Source organism: Pieris brassicae, chromosome 12 (genome assembly GCF_905147105.1).
Source record: "Pieris brassicae chromosome 12, ilPieBrab1.1, whole genome shotgun sequence".
NCBI classification, from domain to species: domain Eukaryota; kingdom Metazoa; phylum Arthropoda; class Insecta; order Lepidoptera; family Pieridae; genus Pieris; species Pieris brassicae.
Window position 1 is genome coordinate 4,930,575 of NC_059676.1, and position 18,383 is coordinate 4,948,957.

The 18,383-nt window shown below is 33.4% G+C and overlaps 3 protein-coding genes across 6 annotated transcripts in view; 2 read left to right on the forward strand and 1 right to left on the reverse strand.

The window, feature by feature from the left end:
• LOC123717561 (protein argonaute-2) overlaps positions 1–496 on the forward strand; it is a 29,910-nt gene extending 29,414 nt beyond the window's left edge. For all 3 annotated transcript variants that reach the window (XM_045673626.1, XM_045673625.1, XM_045673624.1), the window contains exon 23: positions 202–496. In XM_045673626.1, the coding sequence (XP_045529582.1) occupies positions 202–298 (97 nt within the window). In that variant the 3' untranslated portion in view covers positions 299–496. The remainder of the gene's footprint in view (positions 1–201) is intronic.
• A 1,473-nt stretch (positions 497–1,969) lies between these two features.
• LOC123717357 (polycomb protein Sfmbt-like) lies at positions 1,970–12,607 on the forward strand. Its single transcript, XM_045673300.1, has 10 exons — positions 1,970–2,344; positions 2,565–2,782; positions 3,176–3,406; positions 4,193–4,365; positions 4,611–4,749; positions 6,033–6,508; positions 7,178–7,379; positions 9,451–9,625; positions 10,284–10,519; positions 11,318–12,607. The coding sequence occupies exons 1-10, from the start codon at positions 2,236–2,238 to the stop codon at positions 11,720–11,722; spliced, it is 2,364 nt and encodes a 787-aa protein (XP_045529256.1). The 5' UTR covers positions 1,970–2,235; the 3' UTR covers positions 11,723–12,607.
• Positions 12,608–12,653: 46 nt separating this feature from the next.
• On the reverse strand, positions 12,654–18,149 carry LOC123717277 (protein fuzzy homolog). 2 transcript variants are annotated; one of them, XM_045673188.1, is made up of 8 exons: positions 17,647–18,149; positions 17,442–17,563; positions 17,065–17,332; positions 16,614–16,811; positions 16,203–16,402; positions 15,555–15,730; positions 13,457–13,589; positions 12,654–12,744 (listed from the first exon to the last, which is right to left on the reverse strand). In XM_045673188.1, the coding sequence occupies exons 1-8, from the start codon at positions 17,722–17,724 to the stop codon at positions 12,687–12,689; spliced, it is 1,233 nt and encodes a 410-aa protein (XP_045529144.1). In that variant the 5' UTR covers positions 17,725–18,149; the 3' UTR covers positions 12,654–12,686. The 2 variants fall into 2 exon arrangements, with proteins under 2 accessions (XP_045529144.1, XP_045529145.1); XM_045673189.1 differs by lacking the exons at positions 12,654–12,744; positions 13,457–13,589; positions 16,203–16,402 and having other exon boundaries at positions 15,573–15,730.
• Positions 18,150–18,383: the final 234 nt, after the last annotated feature.

The window sequence follows — 18,383 nt, forward strand, 5'->3', positions numbered from 1 at the left end:
TTTTATATATATATTATATTATTATTAATTATAATATTAACCTTAAATTATTAATATTATAGTCCGGTGAAAAAATTACGGCCAACCCATAAAATATAAACAATTATTAATATATTATTTTTTCATGTCTGATTTACAAATATTTGATATGTGTTAGTAGAAAGTTGATGCAAGGTGAAACTGGTTAATTTTTGTTCACAGCGGGGACAGATACAACAATAGAGACTTGGAACTGAGACCACAACGGCTTCAAGTTTTGAACAGGATGCTTGATTTTAGCCGCATGTTCTTTGTTTAATCAATTTAAGAATAAAAATACAAAAAAAACCTGAAATAAAACTTAAATTACAAAAAAAATTAGCATATACGTGTTAGCATATTTGTATAAGTAATCAACTTCGATTTTTCGACCGAATGCTATATAACTATTCATACATTAATCTTCATGTTCTTTTGATTTATACCCTTGATGTTTATTAATAAATTTATAAATAGATATGGTAATTTTATTGTTGACTCACACTGAGCATTACTCACCCTGCTTAAGAAATTTGCCGCGAAAATGCGGCCAGAACAAGGTAATAGGTGAGTAAGCCGTATCGCCTAGACGCACATTTTGTTTCTAGAAAATAGTGGTACAAAGTATTTACATGGACAAGCAACTCAGTCTACCAATTTTATTAATTGCATTACTTTAATACCTATTCGGTAGCATTATGATAATGAGAAATATTTAGTAATAAAAAAAATATATGCAATTGAAATCGAGAACCAACTAAAACAAGTCTAGGTGTTTAACTAATTAACCAAAAGGCATCGTCGTAGAAGAATCCTTTATATTAAAATTCACTTAAGTACTATAGTTATGGAATGCAATCTCTCTTGGGAATAAGAATTAAAATCTTGCAGGATCTGAGGTACTTTGCCAAAATTACTGTTTTAATCAAACTGTTAAAATGTGTTGTTTCGGTTAAAGTACAATATTAATATTTATAATTAATATATATATTTAGTATATTTATATCACTGTTCCTATGATTTATTTGCTATAAAAAATAAAGGAGCATGAAACGAAAGATATTTGAATACAAGCCTTGGCAGAGGTGATAAGTATAACAGGAATTAATTATCCTTTGTATTTAGGAGTGATTGTGGAAATAACTTCATAAGAAGCAACACTATCGTGAGTGCTGTCTGCGGCCTTTTATATACCTAACTCGCTATGTACCCAGCAGCTGAAAATACATATACCCAGTCTCAATATTGGTTAATACTAGCATGAGTAAGATATTATAAGAGATCTGTAAGCTACTTCTTACTCCTCTACACTCATAGACACAGATTCATCTCTTTTTTGATGAGTGATGAAAAACACATAAAGGACTTTTAGCTACTCTCAGTTTCTTTAATAATCTTAGAGTCTTGCTACATAATCTCGTGAATTTTACGAGATCACGTCATGTTTCGGGATTCATATCGAAAAAGGGCACGAGATCTCATTGTATCGGGTTTGCATTGTATCTATGAAGTATTTTTAAATATTCGTAAATTTAAAATAAATAATAATATCTTGCACAAATATGATTTTTAATAATAATAAAGATACAAATCATACTTGTACCTAAACTACTTTGTGTTCAGTTTAATTGATCTTTTTTCGGATCGTATGTTGTTACATCACTATTTGGTTATTAATTAAACTCTTGGCGAAATTACTTGGCGTTGTTAGGACACGCGTCACAAAAAGTGTTTTGTCTATAGCGCCATCATTTATCAAAATTTATAAATGCCTACTCAAGCCATATGAAAATGTATATTTAATATGTTCTATACCGGATCTATTTTCACCTAGTTACGTAACAATTTAAAGCTGTTTAAATTTTATTTACATCATATACTCTGTAATAATTCTGTGATCAAATGTACATTCTGTATCATAAGTAATCTGTACGTTTAGCTTGAAGTTTGAAGCTTGAAGTTACTTTGTAAACTTGATTTTGTGTTGATTTTACAAATCAGTAATCACCAATGTGTCTGGACACTGGTCGAAAGTAGTAAAAAAGAGAAATAAAATCTGAGTAATTCAGCATTCAAATTGTTTCCAAAAATTTAAGCATAAGGATTTTTAACGTTGAATTCCACCGTCCACGACAGTTTGTATCCAATGCTTCTGAAAAATGACAGCTGTATTGTTTACAACCTCATTGTTATGTGTGAATTTTGTGCTTTCTGAATATGGCCTATCCCAATGCCGGCAATGATGTATGTTCGAGTAATTATAACGATTTCGTAAATGAAATAGTTGATGATTTGTCTGTAGTTCCTTTAGAAAAAGATAGTTTCGGTAAGTTTACTGTTAAGCAACTTAAAGGTTCTCGCAAACTTACAAAAATCACACGATATATTAAAATCTTCAAAACCTGGAAGAAATATTATTTAAATGCTATTGTTTAGTTTGAGCTTTTTAATTATAATCATCCAAAATTTTAATACTATTTTTGTTTGAATATCTTGTCTTATATAAATTTTTCTAGTTATGCTGGAATGAAATATTTACCTTTTAGCGATATGTGAGTTGTGTGGTAGAGTTGGTAGAAGAAATCAGTTCTACCCAAAAAACAACAAATTTTGTTCTTTTCGATGTCATGCCAGTAGCACAAGGAAGAAGTGTTGTAATTGGAGATTTAAGCTAATGGAAGGGGCAGAACATATGGCTGGCATGATACCCTTGGAACCCTTGCCTCAACTGCAACATTGGCAGGCTACATATAGTGACCTACAGGTATAACATAAAACCACAAATACTAGTTCTTTAATGATATAATAGTTATGAATTTACAAAAGTATTTTGTCATAGTGAAAATACTGGTTATAATCATTATATTTGTAAAAGATGTTATAACCATGTCAAATTTAGAGGCACTTTATGCTTCGGTGATTTGACTTATTTTAACTATTAAAATTTTATTGTGTAATACTGTACTATAATAATAATTTTATTGTATTATATTGGTATTGTGTTATGTTTTCATAAAATAATTAATCTGTGAATGATTAACTCTAACCAGTTTTACAAAAATTATGTTTGATTTCAATATTCCATTTTTTCAAAAGTTAATTTAAAATATAATTTATGTACTCTTTTTAAGTATCTAATTGTGCTACTTATCCTTAGGCTGGACCAATTAAGCAGTCAGCTGCTGTGCTTGCGAATAGTTATGAATGGAAAGATGAACTATTTGGTTGTGACTTCCTTGCAGCCCCTGTCAGTTTATTCAAACATGCCCCACTTCATGAAATGTGGGATAATACATTTGAGGGCATGAAGGTGGAGGTAAAAAATACAGATGTAGAAAACTATTCAGAAAAATTAAATGACTTCCTTTGGGTTGCAACTGTGTTAAAGGTTGGTAATTTGTGAATATTCAAATTACTTTAATTAGAATTCATAGTTTAATCAAGACAAGACAAATGTCTTGGTCTCTTTAGACTATAGGTTTTCACTTATGATACTTGTATTTATTGCGATGTATCATGATTCCTGTGTCCTTTTACGTAATTACTATGCACTTTCGTGCAATCACCTTTTTGGATTATTTTTTTCTTTACAGTGGTTGCTTGGAAGATATTACTTGAAAATGATGAGGCCACTCTTGCCCTCCATATTCTTGAAATATTTTAATTGTCGTCTATTTCTTGCAACAAACTGTTAAGAAAAATAATTAAATTGTGTAGGGCATTAGTATTACATTAATATACAAACATTAGAAACTATCCTCTTATCTGAAGTTTGTTTTTTAATTACTTTAACATTTATGTTATGCATAATGTTTACAAATTATCTTGTTTACAATAATATATTACTATCACAATATATTTTGTATTAGTAGTAAATTCAAATTATTTTACTATGTTATAAGTATAATTTTTATTAGAATTTAATTTTGCCTATGTAGTAGTGCTTAATAGGCTAATTAATTATTTTCAAATGACCATACAATTTTTTTTGTTTTGAATAATTATATGTATTTTTTATTTATAATTATATTATTGTCTGTCATACATATATATAACTAAATCTCTATGCCTGCATTTTAAACCAGTCTTATGTAATAAAATATGTATGAAATTAAATCTAAAGTCTATATTGAACTGTAACAACTGTCAAATATCTTTAAAATAACCTTTACAGGTCAAAGGGTATATGGGTCTACTAAGGTATGAAGGCTTTGGCAGTGATGATACAAAAGACTTCTGGGTGAATTTGTGCTGTTCTGAAGTACATCCTGTTGGATGGTGTGCAACACGAGGGAAACCTCTCATACCTCCCCGTAGTATAGAGGATAAATACACAGATTGGAAGAAGTAAGTATCTTATATTAATTTGATGTGTGTGAATTCATTAAGCAGCGTTCTGGATATAATGTTTAAAAAAAAGTAAGATGACCTTATTAAATACAGTTTTTGATACTTCAAAAACTGTGTTCTGTGCTTATTCATTTGCACAGGTTAATAAAATTGATTTTATTAATAGAATTATTTACCAACACAGTTTCATTCAGTTTTAATTTTCAGTTACAAACCATATCCTATATTATTTTTGTTTCAAGGTTTCTAGTGAAGCAATTGACTGGCGCAAGAACTTTGCCTGCTAATTTCTATACCAAGTTAAATGATAGTCTTGTGTCGAGATTCACTATTGGCTCCATTATGGAAGTTGTGGATAAAAATAGAATTTCTCAAGTCAAGGTATATATTAAGTTGTTTTTGTTTATTCACCGATGTTATTGTAAAGTGAAATTTTCCCTTAATTAAACTTTTGTATCTGAACCATATATTTTTGAAATATTACTAAGTCTTGTAATTCTATTGTATATTTTTAATAATATATTTAGGTTTTGGTTGAACCTAAAAATTAAATTAAATTGATTCTTTGCAGAAGAATAATTTTAGTAGAGCATTAGTTGGTTGTGTTTGCTATTTTATGTAAATATATTATACAGTAACAGCCGGCGCAACAACGTGTTAGTTTGTAGAGTTTAAACTAAATATTATCAAAGACAATGAGTTCAGAAAAAAATAATATAGAGCAACCGGAATGAGCGTTATAAAAAAATTAAAAAAAATCATAAGGCGCTCTCAATATTTGAATTCAAGTATTATTCGTTAACGTCATGGTAGTATCGCTTAGATGTAAACAAAGTTACAATTATAGTGTGATAATCAAGTAAAACATAAAAGATTGTCCTGTTGGCCAAAAAATAGCGTGCTTTCGAGCTAAGCAGATATTTAACAGACTTAAAGAAGCAGACAAAAAGTGAATTTTATGAGGAAGTTTTGCTTGAGAAGAAGAAAGAACTCAGACGACAATGCTAGAATATATGAAGCCTTCGACATCAATATGATTGGTTTACGTTGTCAGAGTCATGTGAATTGTTTTCTTATCTAACATTTTATTGAACATGTCTCTTGTAAATAATTGTTTTACTTTATACACGGTTATCGCTTGGTCCCACCTACTTCGTAATACCCCGGAGTATTACTGTATATACATAAATATAATATTTAAGAACTTTGTCATACTAAATTGAATGGTGTGAAATTAAATTTCATTGAATTTTTTTCTGTGAGCATGACGAAGAAGAGTCAATGCTGGGAATAGCGTAAATAGAGTGCACTTTATGTGTCGCCAAATAATCTCAAATAAGGCTCAACTGTCTGTACATAGCGGCGTGATTATCCCAACGTTATACGGCAGTGAATGTTGAGTTTGGAGGATAAATACTGTTTAAATGAGAGCGTTAAGAAGACTGTGTGAAGATTGCGTGATATGATAAATAATAGTGAGATACGTGAGCAGTGTGAGTTAAAGAGGACGTAGTGAGTATGACACGAAAGGGAGTGATAGGTGTTTTGGTTATGAATGAAAAAGAATGAATGAATTGCAGGACCGTGCAAGTTGACATCCGTGGTATCTGCCTAAATCCATTTAAAAGGCGTGAATATAAACAAACTTCAAATTCTTTTTCCAGGTAGCAAGTGTATGTGAAATAATTGGTAAACGTTTACATGTAAAATATTATGACAGTTCTCCCGAAGATAACGGTTTTTGGTGCCACGAGGACTCTCCATTAATACACCCTGTCGGGTGGGCGTTCCGAGTTGGTCATCCATTAGACGCCCCTCAGAACTATTGCCAACGGGTAGCGGCTGGTCGACTCCTACCCAACGATACAACCGCTGAGATGTTCCACAAATATCCGACGAACGAACCACCGCTGTTCTTAGAAGGAATGAAGTTAGAAGCCATAGATCCATTGAATTTGTCCGCGGTGTGTGCGGCCACTGTTATGAGGATTTTGAACGAAGGTTACATGATGATAAGGATTGACTGTTACCCGGCTGATGCAACTGGTGCTGATTGGTTTTGCTATCATCAACGGTCACCGTGTATATTCCCTGTTGGATTTTCACTCGCAAATAATATCCCTTTGGTACCGCCTATTGGGTGAGTTGTATGGAAAGTACTTTAGCATTTAGGTAGTATATAAAGCTTATTTTGTAATATATGATCCAAAAGATTGCTTTATGCTTTACGCTGAGCGTAGTATAAATAGTATACACAGTCGAAAATATTGTAGACTGTGTATACTATGCCTATCAGATTTCTTCTCGTGACCCTAGTTTGAATTAACTTTAAGGTAAAAATTTGGCTTATAAATAATAAAATAACAGTTAGTATTGTATTTTGTTTACATAGCTTTTACACATTAAGATAACACTTTTTAAACGGATTGAAGCTATGTATTATTATTATAAACTGACGTGACCACGCACGCTGTAAAGCACGCGAAACGTTGGAAAAATTTAAATTAAAAATTATGTAAATAATTATAAGCTTATAAAATATAGCTTCATTCCGTTTAAAAAGGTTTTCTTAAAATAACAGTTAAGAAATTCTAGGTTTAAGGGGCAATGTAAACTGTTTGAATCTTGTCTTTTATAGACATTTGTTCTTGTTCGTGACGCGTTCATCTTAAAAGACAAAAGAATATTTTTGATCACATTTAAAACACGTTCAATTGTGATTACAGAAAATCGTGGTAGCCAAAGATATTTTTATTCGAAATGTATTTTCTAAATAAATAGGTATCATAGAAATAAAATTACCTTCCAGATTTAAAGTGGAGGACTTCACCTGGGAGGATTACCTAACAACGAGCGGCGCGCTCGCAGCAAGTCGCACAGTCTTCGCGGCGAGAGGTCATGTGGTGTCACACGGATTTGTTGCAGGCATGAGGCTGGAGTGCGCTGATCTTATGGACCCACGGCTCGTCTGCGTGGCCACCGTGGCACGAGTCGTGGCTGACTTGTTGAAGGTATTTTAATAGGAAATTTTGTTTTGAAATTTGTAATAAATAAAACTCGCAACTAAAGCTTAAAGTAAATTTTTAAAGTGTCAATGACTTGTGTTAGCCTCATGGGACAGAATATATAAAAAAAATAAGTGTAGTAAACACTACAAACTTTTTAGGTTTACTCACATTTTTGTATCTGATTCATTCAGTAGGTGATGAGGTAAGAGGCACAGCTGTGGCTGACACACGCAGTCGATTTTTTGGGTCTAAGGTCTAGGCCAACAAAGCTGCTTATTCAGACTTGAGATGTAAACTTTATCAACTTGAGATATAATCTTTATTCATCTTAGATATAAACTTAATTAATTTGCGATATAAACTTTATTAAATAAGGAAATAAAGCTTATGAAATTGCGATATAAACATTATTAACCTGAGATATAAACTTTATCACCATTCTTATAAAGATAAATATTATAAGTAGAATGTGGCATGCTCTTCGATGTGGCTACACAACACCTAGACGCATTCACAAGTTGGCTCGATAATTATCGAGAAAATGGTTTTCAGTCATCTCCTGTAACAGCGTGAGAAATAGCCGAGGATAATGATATTGATAGACAGTTTAAAGAATTCATAAGACGATGTAAAAAAGGCATTTTGATTATGTAGATGAAGCTCATGAATTGAATGCGGCAGAAATTTTCTAATAAACTTTTTTTTATGTCTTTTTCGACAATGTGAGCGCAAGCTGCATTCCTAGATTTGAGGCTCTTAAGGATCATGAGAGTTTAGTTTCATGTGTAATATAAAAAAAATAAAGGAAATTAGTAATAGTGAACATTTGAAGCAATGCAGGGATTTGCAAATATCTATGATAGTAGGAGAATCATGTGATATTGATGGACATGAATTGTACGAATAACTTAATATATTCCGTATCCGTGCGTATGAAACGACATTATCTCGGTGCTTAAATACATAATAGAAAAAAAAATAACTGAAGTTTAACCCCACTATCGTAATACTCCTGAGAATTATTGCTGTGTGTACCTGTGTGGTACCTGTAACCAGTTACCAGACGCAATTGTCTTCTGAAAAGAGTTTTTCGAGGCCTAAAAGGATTAAAACATATCTGAGGAATTCTATGACACAGGATCGGCTTTCTATTATTTCAATCGAGAATGATGTAGCTCATTCATTAGATTATTGTTTAATTAAAGATTTGAAGCCTTAGGAAAAGCGGCAAATACCAATTTTAAAATGTCATCATCAATTTTGTATTTGTTAATTTTGTAAATTTTTCAATTTAAAACTCAAATTACATTTATTTGTATAACTGAAGCATTTATCCTCAAACATAACAAATACCTAAACCAAACGACCAGACGTACTTGCGCATCACATACTTCTCACGAAGGACAAAGGGCCTCGTAAAGATCTACCGGCCGTAGTCTCGCTATGGGTAAGGCCGCCTCCGGCTAAAGTCAACTTATTACTTATACTTACTTAACAAAGCCACCTGTACCACGACACTTGGCACGGGTGTCGATGTAATCCTAAGGATCCTACCTATTTTGTAGTAAATTATTTTTTATTTTATTTTATTAATGTATTCCTACAACTACTCATTAAACAATTACGTCATACACATTCAAACATAAACATAAAGCACAGTTTTACCTATTTATACAAAAAATATAACAAAGTACAAATTCATACTAAATTCTAGATTCTAGATTTAGTTTCATTGATCATTATAATAAATATTTAATATAAAATAACAGTAGTAATAACATAAGGAATAGGATAAGGAAGAATAATAAAGCCATTATTAATAAAAGATACCAGATATCATCTTTTAAAGTTATTTTGTTTTAAATATTCTAATATTATTGCAATAAATGACGTCGCTTCGGTGGCAAAGAAATTGTGACCAATTTGTGTACTACCGTCACATTATTTATAAATAAAAAATAAATGTTTTTGGTGAACAAAATGTTTTATCTCGCCCTACTACCTGGCTGGCGTAGTTACTCATACCTGAAATATAGATATCTGCATAGAAGCTGAATTGAGGGTGAATCAATAGGTACACTTCGACGGTTGGGGCGGGGAATATGACCAGTGGCTATGGGCGCACAGTACGGACGTCTACCCCGTGGGCTGGTGCAGAGCTGTCGGACATCGCCTGGAGGGACCGCAGCAGCCTCCACCGAGAGCTAGGAAAGTACACCCTAAACCCGCGAGACGACGGCGAAAACAAGGTAAATGTATATGTTTTAAGATATATAACCAATTATATTTTAGATAGACAGCCAGGGGAACCCTAGATGAGGATTTTGGTTGGCCTGTGGAACGTGAATTAAGTATCGTGTTCGTTACCATGGTAACCAGGTTTTCTCAATATAAAGTAATAAATAATAATTATGGTAACTTTCAATACTAAAGTCAAGTACGTTTCGTATTTTTTGGAATCCTTTATTATTTTTACTTAGAGATAGATACATCAAGAATAATTTTGCACAATAAAAATATTGTGCAATAATATTGACAAACCATTAACGTCAATATTTTCATGAGAGAAACATATCTGACGACGAAGTTGTGGCTGCAGCCAATTATTTTGTTGAGAAAAAAATATTGCGCAATTCTAACCCTACACAGTACAAAAAATACATATTGCGCATTAAAATTTAAACTCGCTCAAACTTCTGTTCAATCATTGCGCAATTTTTCAATATTATTTTACACTGCTAATAATATTGTCCAATATTATTGTAGATGTATGGGCCCGCCTTGGGACTATTAATTTTACGCGATTTATTGTATGGCGATATCGTCACGTGATTATTAAATTTGCCGACAGACTAATAAGAAAAAAAATTGTTTATATCAGCTTATTTAGTAAAAACTGCTTTTCAGTAACCAAAGTCGCTCCTCAGCCGCCAAATGCAACGGAAGACAGCTCTCAGAACTCCGATATGGGCGATAATAAAAGCGGCTCGGACATCGCAGACACGAAGAGCTCGTCACCGATCAGTGCATCGGAAGCCTCCCAGGGACGTGTAGAATTAACCCCCGTGAAAATGGAAGTTGACAGTGATATTAAAGTAGAGCAAAAATTACCAAAACTGGAAGACCTCGGTCAAGAGGATCTGGTGAGTTTCACGTAGAATTAACTTTCTCGACAAGCCTCAAATCAAATTTATTATAGGTTAAAATCTGATTGCCCCAAATGGGGAATGCCCTGATTTTACGCGTTTCTTCTTCAAGGTAACTACGCCAAGCTAAGCTTTTAATTGGTATTTCTCTAGATAATTTAGTTGAACAATTGTATTAAAGAAACACTTTTTACCGTATTGAAGCTATGTATTATTATAAACTAATTATTACAAACTTCATTGAGAGTGTCCATGGGCGGCGGTATCACTTAACATCAGGTGAGCCTCCTGCCCGTTTGGGGGCAAAAAGTAAAATTAATAAAAAAAGGAAACTTTTAATTATTTTACATAATTTTATTTTTTCCGACGTGTCGCGTGCTTTACAGCGTGCGTGGTCACGGTGACTAAAGACAAAAGGTGTTGAATGTCTAAAGTATCACAGCTGTAGAGAAAGTTGCTAATCTGTATTTATTTCCCCGAAGTTGATATCGACTAAAAGATGAAGGGTTTTTGTAGAAATGCTATGTGCAATTGTATTAAGACAAAGAATTTGAAACCTTGTCAACTCCGTAGATTGATGTAGTAGTAAAAAATATAGGAACACACGTATGTATACGCAAAATTAATGTTCATATTAAAACGAAATTGACTAATCTTAGTTCAATTATATTCATCAACGTAAGATTAGCAACTGATATTTAAAATTCTTTGTTGATTACATTTGCAAATTGATATTTCACAAATAATCAAACCATAGTATTATTTATTCATTATAATAATTTTCCTCGTCTACAGGTTAAAGTCCCAATCGAAACTCCCAAAACGGAAGACATAGCTGATTTAAAAATGGAAGTTGCCTCCGTTCCTGTAAAAAGTCCGGGAGTACCTGAAAACGCTGATGACAAAATCATTCCCAGATTAGTGAACACATCAGTTCCATTGGACATACTGAATTCAGTAGACCCGGAAAACTGGAGTACCTCTGACGTCGCCAAATTCCTAACCGTCAACGACTGTCAACCCTATTGTGTCAATTTTAGCCAAATAAATGGACCAATGATGCTGCAACTGTCGAAGGATGAAATCATAGAATTGCTCGAAATGAAAGTCGGTCCATCTCTTAAAATATTCGACTTGATTCAACAGCTTAAGTGTAAAATTAAGCAACCACAATGCAGACTTATGGGCGGCTTTAAATAGAAAGATAGAGAGTCAATAGCTGTGTATAAAGCGTGGTCAAATAGAGCAGGGCTTATAGCGACACCCAGCAAAGCGATGACAACGGATCATAGTGAAATAATAACTAAGCGTGTGTTACGGATATCCGTTAGATTAATGGGAATCGCTTTCGCAATGTGTAATTTATTATTAGTGATAAGAATTTTTACACATATATTTAAATACACCATTTTGTATTGACATTTCAAGCGTCACTTGGATTTTGCTTTCAGTATTTAATTTTTAACAATTATGAAAATATTAAATTATGTTATGAAAATGTGATAAATCCTATAATAAGTTGTGCGTTTAATCATCGGATCGTTCTTGTATTTTGTATAATTTTTGAATTTAGTAAAATTATTAAGAAATGTATAAGATACTGTAGGAGTGCTTAGTTTTTGTTATACAATGTATATGTATTAGGGAGCGTTCGAGTATTACGTAACGAATTTGGGGGGGGGGTCCTCTTGTAAAACGTTACGATACGGGGCGGGGATTGTATTACACGTTTTTGTTAATATATACCACATAATGGTAAATTTTAGGTATAAAGTCACTGGGATTGTTCACGAAACGTTTTACTATTGGATACAGAAATGCTACGGCGCGTTTCATGGGGGGAGGGGGGTCAAGAATCTCCAAAAATTGCGTGACGTAATGCTTGAACCCTCCCTTAAGAAAAAATATTTTCCCAAAAATTGTCGATAATGCAGAATTATGAGAATTGTAACTGAATGTATTACCTCTATTAAGGTATAAATTATGTACTGCCTACTCGCAAATCATATCATAATTCGCACATTTAAATTAATAATGAATTGATATTTGTATGACGAAACAATGCCTTTTTAGCGATATATTTAGTGTTTGTTGTGTTTTAGCATTTAGAAAATCAAATAAAATATTTTTAAAGTCTTAACTATTTTATTTTTTAAATACATTTCTACCAAAACACTTCCTTGCTCGTAGATATTTCTTGCAATATTTGGTTGGTTAATAACCTGAAATGAAAAAAATAACATTACTTAAAATCAAATTGTTTTTATTCCAACATTTTTTCTATGGTCACACGACTGTTGATAGGACGAGAAAACGTCTATCAATGAATTAAGGTAATTTTATCTTTAAATTTAGGAAAGTTTTAATGTACTGTTAATAATATTTTAATGACAATAATTACAAACGCAAACCAACATAAACAGTAAATTAAAAAAACTACTTTTATATGCATGCCGCGATTGTGATTATATTAAATTATTTTGTACATTAAACAAATAAAGATACAATATTGATTCACATGAACATTTATTACATATAAATAAAGTATGTATATATGTAATACCAGTGGACTCCACAGATGTCCTGTACTTACATCCTTAATACAAAATTTTAAACTTAAATAATCTGAACCATTCTCTAATCCATTTAAACCCTCATCAATGTCCAGCCATTTATTGCATTACAGCTTTGTCGAAAAACATTTAGATTTGATCGCCTTGGTTGGGGCACTGTTAATGATAATATCGGCACGAAAAGCTAATAAAAAAGCTCGATATAAACACATCGACTAATGAACTTTAAAACTCCTAATTGTCAAATTTTCAATCATACTTAACCATAGATAACATTACGTTTAGCTGTCAGTTGCGTTTTGTTATTTTTTTAAGTCACTTTTTAAGTCCCATACAATAAGTATATATTTTTAGAGCATACCTTACTGTATGTATAGGTACAGTGGGTGCATACAGCACACAAGCCATGAGGTCGGCAATTCGACGGGCGTGCCATTTGTGGTATTCTGAACACCAGTATGCTTCACTTGGAACGCATTGTGAACTGCAACATTCTGAAGAATTTGTTAAACATTATTAAATAGTTTGGTTTTTAGTTCTAGAGACAACATGACTCGCCATTTAACCTATAATGTATTTTTATACTATAAAATTAATATTGTTCTAGAATATAGAATGTTCATCAGACTCGAGTCAAAATTTTATGTAATAGCAGGCAAACGGGCAAGAGGCTCACCTGATGTGAAGCGATACCGCCGCCCATGGACACTCACATTGCCAGAAGGCTCGCAAGTGCGTTGCCGGCCTTTCAAGAATTGGTACGCTCTTTTCTTGAAGGACCCTAAGTCGAATTGGTTCGGAAATACTTCAGTGGGCACCTGGTTCCAAATAGTGGTGGTGCGCGGCAAAAACTGCCTTAGAAAACGCTCAGTTGTGGAACGACGGACGTCGAGGTGATACGGATGGTATTTTGTATTTTGCCTTGACGTCCGATAATGAAACTCAGCTGCGGGTATTAGACCGAACAACTCTTCTGAACACTCCCCATGGTAAATGCGGTAGAAGATGCAGAGGGACCCAACATCTCTACGCAACGCCAAAGGATCAAGCCGCATGGAAAGTGATTGGTCGTCGACGATTCGAATCGCTCTTCGTTGAATACGGTCTAGTGGAAGGAGCTGGTACTGGGGAGCTCCCGCCCAGAGGTGAGAACAGTATTCCATGTGGGGCCAAATTTGCGCTTTATAGGGTTGCAAGCGGTGGCCCGGAGTGAAGTACCGTCTCGCCTTGCTGAGCACACCAAGCTTTTTGGAGGCTAATTTAGCCTTCCCTTCCAAATGACCGCGAAACTGGACGTTATTCGATATGTCAACGCCCAATATTCCGATGTTAGCTGAGGCTTTAAGGAGAGTGCCATCAAAGAGGGGAGTAGCGACAAAGGGAGTTTTTTTTAGCGGAAAACGCGCATACTTGTGTCTTCTTGGGGTTAAATTGGACTAGATTTAGTCTACCCCAGTCCGAGACTCCACGTAAAAGAGTTTCGACTTCAGACACAAGTTTGTTCCGGCACTCATCAACAACAATCCGAGAAATACCTGCCCGGCCCGTGTAAAAAGTATCCCCAGTGTTGTCGTCCGCATAGCAATGAAGGTTGCTAAGTTGCAACATATCATTAATATGCAGAATAAACAGGGTCGGGGATAGGACACAGCCTTGTGGGACACCAGCATTGACGGGTTTAAGGTCGGAGCATGCTCCGTCGATGACGACCTTAATGCTCCGATCAGCGAGAAAGCTGGAAATCCAGTTCCATAATTTCTCGGGGAGCCCATAGGCTGGAAGCTTCGAGAGCAGTGCTCTATGCCACACCCGATCGAAGGCTTTCGCTATGTCGAAACTTACCGCCAGCGCCTCCCCCTTGGACTCAATAGCCTCTGCCCACTGTAAGGTATACAAAGAGGTCACCAGCTGAGCGACCACGACGAAAGCCGTACTGAGAATCGCTAATCAGCTGGCTGCCCTCTAGATACCTCAAGAGCTTGCCGTTAATAATGGTTTCCATTATTTTGGAGAACAAGGAGGTTATTGCGATTGGACGATAGTTGGACGGATCAGAGCGATCGCCTTTTTTAGGGATCGGATGTATCAAAGCTGTCTTCCAGCACTTCGGAACAGTGTTGAGGGAGTACAGGTACAGTACGCAGCACAATTGGGGGGATGCCATCAGGCCCGCTCGACTTATGGATGTCCAGGGAAAATAAATGTTTACGGATAGCACGTTGCCGGAATGTAACTTCAGGCATCGTAGTATCACACCGCAATAATGTCGGTGGTTCCTTCCCCTGATCATCCAAAGTTGAGTTCGACGCAAAGATGCATATGCATATGATATGCAACAAAATCAATGAATCAAGCGGGTGAGGTATGTGTATGATTTCAAAAGTCTATCATATATTATAGAATTATTTATAGGTTGTTAATAATACTATAAGCCAATAAAATTCAAAGTAATAAATTACCTTTATCATCCCCTTCTTTAATCTGTAGCTCTGGTGCTAAGTCCCTAGCAGTTGTGACAAAAAATGTCCGTAACACATCAATCCTGTGCAAGCTTGATATGTTCTTGCCCTTCTGGTTACCTGCTAGATGTCGTGAAAAAACACATCTTTTTTTCGGTATATTAATTATTAGAATTCTGAAATTAAAGAAAAGATTTGTTTAAAAAATAATTTGATGAAAGTAACATTTTAATTCATAATCATTGGTACTGTAAATTTGTTTACGCTAGGATGCACCACACCCAGCATGCTTAGATATATTAATTATGTGTTTACTTGGGAATATAGGATATATTTAATGGATTGGATGTTTCTTAATTTTTATAAAAATAGTTCCAAAGCTATCCCATGATAATACAGCCCTTTTATTTTAAGTAAAAGAAAACATTCAAATGCATGTATAATAAGTTTCACAATTTTTATAATAAGGACTAATTGCAGTCTTATTTTAAGGCAGGTGCAGAGAAGGTATATATAATAACATCAGTTATGTTACATGTTAGTGAGTTTTTAATTTGATATTTAAAGAAATAGAAGCCAGATAATTTAAGTAATGGAGACTTGCTTGTAAGTACCCAAAGCATCCCAATTTTAAAACAAAATTCATACCCTAGAATACATGGTTCAAATGTAATACTGAGAGGAAAATTTCTAGGATAGACAAGTTTTGCCTCTTTTATGATATGAGCAGAGTTTTCCCAACATTGTAGGACAATCTCATCAATTTCAGAGAGGGGTGGTGTAGCTCCACATATCACCAACACATATACATCAGCTAATAGCTTGCATGTTACTGCTCTAAATGCAACCTGTATTGCATTATAAATAATATTATAATTATGACAAAGGTAAAGGATAAACTAATTTAACACTAGATGTATAAAAATTTTATTTTGGATATGACATAAATTTGTTGCATTACATTCATTTTATTAACTTGTTTAAAAGAGGTCTTATTAAAAATTTTATAACTTTTGTTTTAGGTTTTTTTAATTTAATACTTTTTCTGTCTCTACTTACATTAGGGCTCATCTGTGGTAAATAAATAGGTGTTTCCCTTAAGGGTGCACCATCTTGTGAAGCAGCTAGTAACATTAGCAATTTAGCCTCAACTGAATCTAGTTCATAGAAATCAGTGCCGGTAGCTACTATATGTCCATGAATGCTAAGACAAGGCCATCTCCCAGTAACTCTTTCGGAGTAACTATCTAATACTTGCTGTAAAACAAAAAATATTTTTTAATATAGATAAAAGTTTGTTGAGTGAGTGAATCCGATTGTTTAATTTAGTAAAAGTTATCTTGTATAAAAAAAATACAAAACTTATTGCATAACCCATATTAATAAGCTAATATCATTATAAATTAAATTCTCAACTATTTTGTTGAAAACTTAACTTGTTCAAATTAAAAGGAAATAATTTGCCTATATTTACAAAATAATTTTTGCAAAACAAATAAATAGGTAGTACCTGTAGTTGCTGAGCCTGTGGACACAACATACTTTGAATGAGATCCAAAAACATACAAGTTTGGGATACACAATTAGGATCTACAGCCTCCAACAAGTAATCTAGGATAGGATAACACTGCCGTAATTCACGTTTTATTTGATCTATATTTTTTAGGTTTTCCAGTTCCTTCTTTCCAATGCAAAAGACCATAAGATTATGAACATATAACAACAGAAGTTCTAGATCACATTCCAGGCCTCCTGTTACTATGCCAATTAGAGTTACACTAAAAAAAATGTAATTAGACATTTACCATAACAAGAGTACAATTACCATTCAACTCTTGAACATTGATGTATAAAAATATAGTTTTCCTCATGAACTAAGTTAACTACCTTTTACAATATTCTTTCCATAAAATTGATCCATTATCAACTTGTGTTTTCATAATCGTTAAATTATGGCATTTGCTAAACATGTTAATACCGTGTAGAGATGCTATAGTGGAAAATTGAACCTGAAATTAAGTTGTTTTCATATTAAACTTCCTATCTTGAAATAATTGCTGATAATAATAATATTTTAATCATAAGAACACACATTATCGCAATTCCCTCGTTTTCTTGAGAATATAGGAACTCCACTATCAGTTGCAACTGCTATCACTATTACAGACATTTTTTAACTTTGATATTATGAACTATGTGGCCGATTATGAGGTAAAGTCTTTCATTTTAGATTATTTTTGTAGTTATGTTATTAAATATACAATTTTAAGCCGAGTTAATTCCAATAACAAAAATAAAAACAACACTGATAGACTGGACTGAACATTGAACAGTAAACAAAATAAGTTAACACTTAAGTGGGGTTTACTGTTAATAATAGAAAACCACAGAGTACATTATATATAGCATCCTATAATACTTCACTGTACATTTTATCGCACTAGCGCTACCTAGAGATCATTGTGCTAACTAAATACACTACCATCGCGCGTATAGATAGAATTAAAAAATTACTATAGAACATTTTTCTAAACTTTAATTACACTACAAAATAATCAAAGGAGAAGGTTGTTACACTAAGACATGTCCTGTTGTTATTCCAACCCAGTTGCGCAATATTTTGTAGTAAGAATTCAGGATCAAGGATGTAGTAAGGTATATATAATTATATAGATAATAAATATCTGATACAAACTTGAACCCGAGCTTGAAATATCATAAATATTGCCACATAATGATAATATATTAAAAAGCTATTTTTATTTCTTCCTTAAATTAAGATTTTCAATAAACCGAAAATGAATCAAGCAACTAAATAAGTATGACGTT